Source organism: Apium graveolens, chromosome 7, assembly GCF_009905375.1.
Source record: "Apium graveolens cultivar Ventura chromosome 7, ASM990537v1, whole genome shotgun sequence".
In the NCBI taxonomy this organism is placed as follows: Eukaryota; Viridiplantae; Streptophyta; class Magnoliopsida; order Apiales; family Apiaceae; genus Apium; species Apium graveolens.
Window position 1 is genome coordinate 256,687,111 of NC_133653.1, and position 10,327 is coordinate 256,697,437.

Consider the following 10,327-nt stretch of genomic DNA (forward strand, 5'->3'; position numbering starts at 1 on the left):
ATGACTGCAAATCCTTCTGATATCATTTGAAAATTAAAATTCTTGTTGCGCCCCAAAAAGGGATTTTGGTTTAAATCATTAGCAAAAAGAATCAAATGATTCTGTTTATACTGATACATTTGCTCAATTGCACGTTTCACAATTAGTAAGCTGAATTTATTAGAACCTGCATTTTCCAACAAAATGGATCTATTTCTATTTAAACCATGATCATGCGCAAGTGCATAAATATACTCCTGAAAGATAAGTGGATATAAGAAGTAGTGTTGTTGAGCTCTATTTAGCTTTAAATATCTTTGGAATTCCTCCATTTGAAATTATAGTTATAGTTGAACTAAAGGTAGAGGATTTTGGGGGTTATCAATGAAACATAGTGCGATACAGTCAAAACGAGGTATTCGAGTAATAAACGAAAACGAATAGATACCTCGGATACAGGTAAACTTATCAACGGATTCTCTACCCTCTCGTTTCCATTTAAACGAATAAGTTTATGTTCGTTATAGGATAACAAAAGACTTAGAAATCCTTTATTTTTTCAACTTAATCGCTCTTTTGATTTTGGAATTTTTTTATCAATATACTGTTTCTTCTACACACACATTTCTATTACATAATGGAAAATGTCAATAGTTAGGATTCATTAAAATATAAAGAATTTGTAGCATAACAATAAGCGCACATCAACAGCATAAGTTTGAACAAATCCTAACAGAATCTTGCGGAAACATGCTACAGATTGTTTCTCAGATACGAGACTGGGCAACTAGATAAAAGTTAAAGTTGACAGACACGATTGAATTTGTACTTGAACAAACTATACTAACATTCCTTCACATGATTTAAGGCCTATGGATGTTAGCTGTACAAGAACACACAAAACGCATAAATGAAAACCCAGTAACGAGCGATCATCCATGGTATATCAGCTTTCGGTCCCTGTAAAATTCTCATCGGATTTCTTGTTATTGTAACAATCGACTTTTTGATGTGCATCCTTATTTGCTTCAGACTCTAACTGTGATTCTATAAGAAGGCCTTCACTGATTTCCGCCGGAACATTATCATCTTCAGTGCTGGGATTATCCATAGCTGTTGTCTGCTGATTTCCTGCTCTCACATGTTCTTCCCCAGAGTTGTGCAGTTGTTCTTTAGTAGCAGAAACCATGAACATGTCAAGCTCTTTTACAGCATCCTCGCTCTTGTCTAGCATAAAACTGGTCCCATCAAACCATATATGTGATTTCTCCCTATCCACTCCCACTTCATCAGATTTTGGGTCGAGCTCAGAACCGAAAATATCAGGAAATGAAATAATGTCCCCAGATCCAGTTTCTGCTGTAGCACACAAATCAGCAATGGTATAGTACAAAATCATTGAACGATCAATTACTTAAAACCTGCCTAATTGCAACTAACAAACATGAAAACAGATGCAGATTATACCGAGTGACATGAAGATTACTATTTAGGCAGACAACATGAAATTGCACTAGATACATGCTTGACTCACCTTCAGCTTGGGTTGTCTCTTCAGTTATGGTCAAACTTTCACGGCTATAGTGTAAGTTGGAAGGTGCATCAGCATCCATTGCATCTTTAATTTTTGTGAGTTCTTCTGTGGTTACTCCTGCAACTGCAATAGCACATAACTCACCAATTGTATACTTCATATTAAATCACTGAATTAACAAATAAGTAAAACCTACCAAATTGCAACTAACAAACATGAATACAGATTCATAATTTTAACTGATAAAGAATACATGTTTGGAAAATAACATGAAATTGCATTATATGCTTTAATTTTGAATCCTTCACTCACCTTGAGCTTCATTTTCTCCAGTTAAGGTAACACTTTTACCACCATACTGCAACCTAGCAGGTGCATCAACATCCATTGCATCTTCATATATTGGGAATTCTTCTGTGGGCACTCCTGAGGCACCAGCATCCATTGCATCTTCGTATATTGGGTATTCTTCTGTGGGCACTCCTGAGGCACCAGCATCCATTGCATCTTCATATATTGGGTATTCTTCTGTGGGCTCTCCTGAGGCACCAGCATCCATTGCATCTTCGTATATTGGGTATTCTTCTGTGGGCACTCCTGAGGCACCAGCTTCTTGGTCAATTCTGTGAACAGTAGCGCCTGCAATAATGTTATCTCTAGAACTTTCCACATTGCTAGTGTCGACATCCATCTGAACCAGAGTAGGTCTTTTATCATTATCTTGACATGTCCATTTTAAGCTGCTGTCAATTTCACCATATTTCACATTGAACTGTTGCAAGGACTCCTCAAGTCCATGAGAGTCAATTGTATCCTTGCCATGATGGTCCTCTTCTGAGACATCACGAGTAATTATCTCCGCACCTAATTTCTCACAGTAACCTTCGCTGTCTTCCGCCAAGTTCTGGGACAAATTAGGTGAATTTTGCTTCAACGATTCAATGCCATCTCCAAACACAGTCTTCTCATTTGTCATTGTGCAGGGTTCAGTTTCTTCAAAATTTTCATTGTTAAAGTCACTTGTCCTTTGCTTGATGGTGCTTCCCATTAGGTCAGCAACCATTTCGTTACCAAACCCTGCAAAATCTTCACAAATGTTCTGGGGCAAAGCAGCAGCACTACAGACTTTCACCTGCTCAATGATTTTATCATGCTGACCAGAAATCTCTTCACCAAAGTTTTTGCTACTCTTCACTATGGACATGGGTGTACCTGTTATTTGAATGCAAGATATAACTAGAAACAGATGGACTTTAAACATATATCAGGTGAAAAGCAGTTATACTTAACCAACCTTGCTCCTTTCCACAGTTGTCAGATGATCCGTGACCATAATCATGCTGACTAAAAAACTCTATACCAAAATTTTTGCTACTTTTCACCATGGACATGTTTGTACCTGTTATAAATGAAAGGGAAAATCTGAAAATATTAGAAACAGTGTGTCACAATTTGAAAACACGGTATTGCGTAAATAGCGGAATAATACAAACCTTGCTCCTTTCCACAACTGTCTTCTGATGGTACGTGGCAATGATCAACAATGGAAGGGACTGCATGGAAACACAACCATGTGAGTGACTCGCATGAGCTCGGCTAACCAAGAGCAAAAAAAATAAATTCAACATGCTAAATATCAATATAATAGCAGCTGCTCCCTAATTACATGCATTCAACACTCACATTCATGACCGTCATCTTCTGAGATGACCGGTGTTCTTTCTCTATTGATATTTTTATTCATCCTTCTTTCTTCGACATCTCCAGAAAAACACATCGTCTCCTCCAAGACCGATTCTCTCCCCGTAGGTAGTTGACTGTCTGAAATATGATATGCACCAGCAAACATGCTTGAAGTTCTTTCAGAATCATTTTCAGCAGTATCTTCAAATACCGTGTCCTCTACTTCTCTCCTTTCAATGCCCACAGCACTATACCCCTCACCTGTAGACATAACTCCGCGTCATATTTCGTAACTCTAGTAACAAACATTATCTTACTGAATTTCGTTGAAACAACATTATAGGGTGAATTTCTAGTATAAAAATTGCATCATTTAATGAGAAGTCAGATGTCTATATAAGCATTACTTGATACTTGCAGAAAGTACAAAACTATAAGATCTATCAACTGTAACAGAAACAACCATAATAACTAAAAACTTTTTTTGGGGGGGGGGGGGGCTGGAGGGAAAGAGCTCCGTTTACCTTTATTTATCAATTCGGTACCAACTTCAGAAGTTACCATCTTCTTAAAACCAATGATGGATGAACTAAGTTCATTTTCAGTACACTTCCCTCCACTAATATCTAAATCAGAAGTTTTAGAAATTGAGATAAATTCTGGCATCTCTGTCAATTCCCTGATAGTAGAATCACACAAGCTAACTCCTTGCCCAATTTCAGATTCGTTCCTAGCATCCTCTGACCGACTATGTTCAGAACCATCGGTTGATATAACAGAACTACGCTGCTGATGTAATAATCCACAATCTTCAGCTTCCCTTCTAGGTACATTTTCTGTGCTCCAAAGTGAAGGAGAGTCAGCTTCCCTTCTAGGTACATTTTCTGTGCTCCAAAGTGAAGGCGAGTCTTCTGGTTTCATTTCTTTCACCTCTGCCACTAAATGGCCAACTTCAGTAACATGTGAAGGTAATGATGAATTAAACTCGGGCATACCACTCATTTCCTTGATCGAAGAATCAAATACAGTAAATTGTTTGCTAATTTCATTCTCATCCTTGGCATTCTTCGACCGATTATGTGCAGAAACATCAGCAGCTGATATAACAGAAATCTGTTCATTCTGTAATGAGATTCCACCTACAGCTGTCCTTTCAAAACTGTCTGAACTCCAATTTGAAGGTGAGTCTTCAGTTACCTCTACCACAAGATTGTCAACTTTTGTGGCACATGATGGTGATGATGGAACTTCAGGTTCTGATTTTTTATTCTCTTTGGCAACTGAATCTGCAACAACCTTTGAAGCAGACAACTCTATAAATTCATTCCTGCAACTTTCTTCCCGTATCAAGCATGATTCCACGGCTGACAGGCTCTGGTTACTATAATCTTCAACTTCTTTATTACTGCACATGACAGTATCAGAAAAGTCTGGCTTGGAAAACTCATATCGAAACTGTTCTTCAGTGTTCAGGATGCTGTTGGGCACAGAGAATTCCATTTCCCGCATTTCTGATTTTGAACTTGTGTTGTGTTGTTCAACTGCTTGCTGAGATATTTCGGGAAGAACAGTATCATCTTTCTCCTCTTTGCAGATCACAGAGACAGTTAGATCAGTAAGATCGGAAAAATTACCTTCACCAACTTCCTTGGACACACTTCTGCAATCCTTATCAAGTCCACCAACTTCGGGTTCTGATTTTTTATTCTCTATGGCAACTGAATCTGCAACAACCTTTGAAGCAGACAACTCTATACGTTCATTCGTACAACTTTCTTCCTGTATCAAGCATGAATCCACGGCTGACAGTCTCTGGTTACTATCATCTTCAACTTCTTGATTACTGCACATGACAGTACCCGTGACAGTATCAGAAAATTCTGGCTTTGAAAACTCATATTGAATCTGTACTTCTTCAGTGTTCAGGATGCTGTTGGGCACAGAGAATTTCATTTCCCGCATTTCTGATTTTGAACTTGTGTTGTGTCGTTCAACTGCTTGCTGAGATATTTCGAGGAGAACAGTATCATCTTTCTCCTCTTTGCAGATCATAGAGACAGTTAGATCGGCAAAATTACCTTCACCAACTTCCTTGGACGCACTTCTGCAATCATTATCAAGTCCAGCATTTTCTGCAAACACAGCAGAGTTATTGTGGATATCCTGTACTTCCTCAGTTGGGAAAAAATCACCAACTTCTGCAGTCAACTTTTCCTCATTAACAGTAGATTCTTCAGCTACAACATGATCTACATTTTTGCTTGCTTCTTGAGTTTCTTTAAAGGCTAAAGATAAAAAGAAATTATTAGAATAATTTTACGATATATAATCAAGGCAACTTGTTATTACTGAAGTCACAAAACTTACCTGAAGAATATAAGTGCTCCGCATTTAAATGGTGATCTTCTACAAAACCAGTGTCAATGGAGCCTGCATCCCCAATAATATCTATGTTGTCCTCTGACTTTAGACTATCCAGGGGAGGACTTCTAGCATCTATCTCACCTTTTTGTTGGGTCATACAGGCAGCATCAATCTTACCAGTAACAGAATTATCAGCAGGCAACGTCGACTGGTAAACAGGTTCAACTTCGTGAACTGTAGGCCCTTGGAAAACGGAGTTAAGATCTATCCCTTTGGAGATTGATTCTACGTCATTGCTTAGTTGTGGCCTTTCCTCAGTTCCTGAAATTTACATAAAATATTTATAATAAGATTCAGTAGAAGAACTGCAAATGTGACCTTATCATAAACCCCACTTACTTGTTAAAGTTGATTGTTCCACAAGCGAAATATCAGCAAGAGCATTGTCAGCAGGTAACCCATCCACAGCAGCAGCATCGGCCTCCAAATTAACTAAATGAGGACTTGCAACATTGGTCTCAGAAAAGTTTTCCCGCTGTGTTGCAGTAATATAGTCTTCATTAACATGACCATAGACAGCATGATCAATTTGCAAACTTAAAGTATCAGACGTTGAAGCCTCACATATATTTATCGATTTAGGGCCTTCAGATTCCTGCACGTTAAGATCAACCCTGCTAGTTGGGGAATCGCCTTGAGGAGTTGAAATATCCTCTTCGGGGTCAACATAATTACTTTGCACATTCAAAGGAACACCAGGTGAGGCCTCTCCTATATTTATCAATTCTTGGCCTTCAGATTGCTGTACATTGAGATCAACACTACTAGTTTTCGGAGAGCTGACTTGAGCAGTTGAAATATCCACTTCGAGCTCTGCATGATTACTTTGCAAATTCAAAGGATCAGAAGGTATGACGACCTCATGTATATTTTTCAATTCAGGGCCTTCAAGTGCCTGCAGATTAAGGTCAACACTAGTTTTTGGAGAACCGCCTTGAGGAGTTGAAACATCCACTTCGATCTCAGAATAGCTACTTTGCAAATTCAAAGGATCAAAAGGCGAAGCCTCACATACATTCATCATTTCATGGCCTTCAGATTCCTGCACATTAAGATCAACACGGGTGGTCTTTGGAGAGCCACCTTGAGTTGAAATATCCACTTCGCGCCCAGCATTATTACTTTGCAAATTCGAAGGAGTAGCAGGTGAAACCTCATGTATATTTATCATTTCAAGACCTTCAGATTTCTGCAGATTAAGACCAACACTACTGGTTTTAGGAGAACTACCTTGAGGAGTCGAACAAGCAGTTTTATCCTCAGGTAAGTCACTGGCATTTGAAACAATATTAACAGTGCTTCGGTCTTCCTGGTAAGAGGACTGAACATCTATATCAAGTGGCCCTTCACATATTGCCTTCTGTACAGAAGATTCCACTTTTGAAAGTGGTAGCTTTGATACACTCTGTGACTTCTGATGGATTTTTCCTCTAACATTTGCCAGCCCACCAGTCTTGCCTTTTAGGGCACTACGTGTAAATCTTCTAGAATGCTCATGAATAACAAGAGTATGCTTACTTTTCGAACCCCTTTCTTTCGATTCAGTTTCAGAACGTCTTGGCACCGACGGAATTTCTCTTGAATGGTGAGGTGATTCTTTATCTCCGATAGAGCTATGCAGTCCAGAATTACCTGACTCTCTTCTTAATTTCTTGGTCGTGTGAGTGAAAGGCTTCTGCCCACCGCCAGACCTCGATCGCGGTGTCACTGCCACTGTTTTCGATTGTCTTGCTCCAGTTGCAGAATGTTTTGGCACTGTAGAAAGTTCTCTTGTATGGTGAGGTGAAGATTTCTCTCCAGCAGTCCTACTAGGTCCCAAATTACCTGACACGTTTAACTTCTTAGCCGAGTGCATAAGAGAGGCCTCCCTATTGGCAGACCTTGTTCGCGGTTCTGAAGCCACTGGTGTTTCTTCCTTAAGCTTGTCCGAAATATAATCAGCTTTTCTGTTTGCACGTGTACCAGTTTGCAGCAAAGGCACTTCTTCCGGAACTGCATCTCTTCTTCGCTTTTTTGTCGTAACTGTTTTACTATTAGTTCCACTACCATTTGAATCTTCTGCAATCTGTCCTGTTTCAGAACCTTTTTCCACCACAACAGGCTTTGTTGATTCATTTGGGGAGTCTTTCACTACAATGTTTTTCGTTCCCAAATTACCTGCAACAGGTTTTTCCATTTTTGCTTTCTTCATCTGGGGCATCACTGACATCCTCTTAGTACCACGTCTTGTTTGGTACATAGTAGATTCATCAGTTAACTGCCTGTTGCGCTTTGATTGCCTCGTGACCACCTCTGGCTGAGAGATTTCAACAGCAACAGTTTTTTTATCTACATCCTCAACACTGCTCTTAGCACTTGCCCTTTGCCGAGAAGTCTGCCTAGAATTCTTCCTTGACACCTTCTGGTCAGTCTCATCCATCAACCCTTCAGACTCTTCAGATATGTTCACAGTCATTGCTGATCTCCTCAAACCCATCTTCGGCTGAGTAATACCGCCGTCTGCATTGGCATCTTTGTTTTCCAAGACTGCCACCTTAATACTCTGACTTCTCTTCTGCGTATTCCTATTTCTCACAATATTCTTCGGAGACGCAACATTTTCAACCTTTCTGTTCCTCAATTTTTTTTTGTCCTCTAGGACAGCCCTTTCGCCTCTCTTCTTCATAACCACGGGACTTGATATCAAAACCTGCTTACCTGCTCTAGCCCTAGTAACCCGACTTGCACCGCCTTTATTTTCAACCACCAAATCCCCTTCTTCATTCTCTTGCACAGCCTGTTTACCTATCTTCTCCATAACCACAGGACTTGGCATCAAAACCTGCTTACCTGCCCTAGCCCTAGTAACCCGACTTGCACCACCTTGATTTTCGGAAACCGATTCTTCCTTTACATCCTGTTGCACAGCCTTTTTACCTTTTTTCTTCATAACCACAGGACTTGGTACTGAAACCTTCTCATCCACCAATGCCCGAGTCCTAGTAACACGACCCAGACCACCCTTGCTTTCAACATCCAAATCCTTCTTCTCAACTTCTTGTACAGTCCTTTTTGCTCTCTTTTTCATAACCACGGGACTTGATATCACAACATTTTTACCCAACGATGCCCTAGCCCTAGAAACCCTACTCGCACCCCCTTTATTTTCAACAACCAAATCCTCTTTCTCAACTTCCTGCACAGCCCTTTTACCTTTCCTCTTCATAACCACAGGACTTATCAAAACCGTCTTACACAACAATGACGCCCTACCCCTCGTAACCCTTCCCGCACCACCCTTATTTTCAGCAACAAAACCCTTCTCACTCTTTTCCCCAAGTTGAACCACATCATTCTCAGGACTAAACCTAACTTTCTTCACATTCTTCTTTAAAACATCAGACTCATTTTCACTCAACATTTCATCAGAATTCTTCAAACATGACCTTGTTTTCCTCGCGCGCTTTCCCTTTTCTGCTTCTTGAACCTATATCACACATACCCCGCATCAAAAATTAACCCAAAAAAATTAAGACATATCTATAAACACACACAAACACACATATAATTCAATAAAATCAAAAGAACAATCTATAAAAACAAACGCAAATATAATTCAAGAAAATTAAAGGGTCATCTATACATTCACACACACACACAAAATTCAAGAAAATCAAAGGGCTAGACATACCTTAAACAACGATGAAAGCTTATCAACCATCTCCAAATTACTCAAATTTGCAGGTAAATTATGATTCTTGCACAACTTTTGAAGTTCCTTCCTCTTCATATTATGAAAATCCATCTCTGCAACCCCACAAACACATAAAAATCACATCTTTATAATCAAGAACTAACCAAGAACACACAAAAACAACCAAAATCAAATTATTATCACACAAACATGCATAAAAACAAGAAAGACCCAAACGGGCCATTAAAAAATCTTGATTTTCCAAAAATCTTGATTTATATATACAAAACAAAAGGGTCAAAACCAACCAACCAAAACACACAAAAATCGCATCTTTATAATCAAGAACAAACCAAGAACACATAAAAACAATCAAAATCAAATCTTTACTACACAAACATGCATAAAAACAAGAAAACAGATCTTGATTTTACAAAATCTTGATTTCACAAATACAAAGTGAACACACTAAAGGGTCAAATAAAAAACAAATCTTGTATAAAAATACCCAAAAAACAGATCTATACATACAAAATAGACACAGATAAGGATACATAAAGATGTTACCTGAGTTGAAGATGAAAACCCAGAAAGAGTAGCAGAAGATCTGGAAGTTTTACATTCAATTTGACCCCTCTTCACTTTTCTTTTTTAATTTTACTTTCCCATTTCAAGATAAGTACTGTGTTATTTTATTTTATATTTATATTTATATATTAAATAAAATATTAAAACGAAGTAGATGTAAAAGTGGGCACGTGTAAAAGTGACGTTTGGGCTCTCATTTTGAATTTCGAAATTCAATAAATTTAACTGGCGCGGTTATGAGGTAAATTGAAAAATTAACTGTGCGTGTACAGGAAGTTTGTGTACTCGCGTTTGTATGTTGGTATGGCCCAATTAAATGTCGGGTAGATACAGATTCTTTAATACCCGTCAACTCGTAAATGGGTGGATAGACGAATCGCTCAATTTCGTTAATCATTTGTATAGTATGTAATTGAACCGTATTTTATAATTAGTTATTACCTCCG

General features: G+C 38.7%; 1 protein-coding gene across 5 annotated transcripts; it reads right to left on the reverse strand.

The window, feature by feature from the left end:
* Positions 1 to 614: 614 nt before the first annotated feature.
* On the reverse strand, positions 615 to 10,003 carry LOC141671829 (uncharacterized). 5 transcript variants are annotated; one of them, XM_074478214.1, is made up of 12 exons: positions 9,861 to 10,003; positions 9,291 to 9,406; positions 5,960 to 9,086; positions 5,564 to 5,881; positions 4,072 to 5,481; positions 3,721 to 4,023; positions 3,197 to 3,457; positions 3,007 to 3,066; positions 2,808 to 2,912; positions 1,826 to 2,725; positions 1,514 to 1,636; positions 615 to 1,338 (listed from the first exon to the last, which is right to left on the reverse strand). In XM_074478214.1, the coding sequence occupies exons 2-12, from the start codon at positions 9,402 to 9,404 to the stop codon at positions 926 to 928; spliced, it is 7,134 nt and encodes a 2,377-aa protein (XP_074334315.1). In that variant the 5' UTR covers positions 9,405 to 9,406; positions 9,861 to 10,003; the 3' UTR covers positions 615 to 925. The 5 variants fall into 5 exon arrangements, with proteins under 5 accessions (XP_074334315.1, XP_074334314.1, XP_074334313.1 ...); XM_074478213.1 differs by having other exon boundaries at positions 615 to 1,335; positions 1,514 to 1,630; positions 3,721 to 5,481; XM_074478212.1 differs by having other exon boundaries at positions 1,514 to 1,630; positions 3,721 to 5,481.
* Between the last annotated feature and the right edge of the window lie 324 nt (positions 10,004 to 10,327).

What these genes read in the sequence shown, in the direction of transcription:
- LOC141671829 (XM_074478209.1), bottom strand. Translation starts at nt 9,404, where the DNA reads ATGGATTTTCATAATATGAAGAGGAAGGAACTTCAAAAGTTGTGCAAG. An exon ending in TACCGAATTGATAAATAAAG is followed by an intron (nt 3,458 to 3,720) that starts GTAAACGGAGCT and finishes TTATGTCTACAG; the next exon opens with GTGAGGGGTATAGTGCTGTG. An exon ending in AGAAGATGACGGTCATGAAT is followed by an intron (nt 3,067 to 3,196) that starts GTGAGTGTTGAA and finishes GTTTCCATGCAG; the next exon opens with TCCCTTCCATTGTTGATCAT.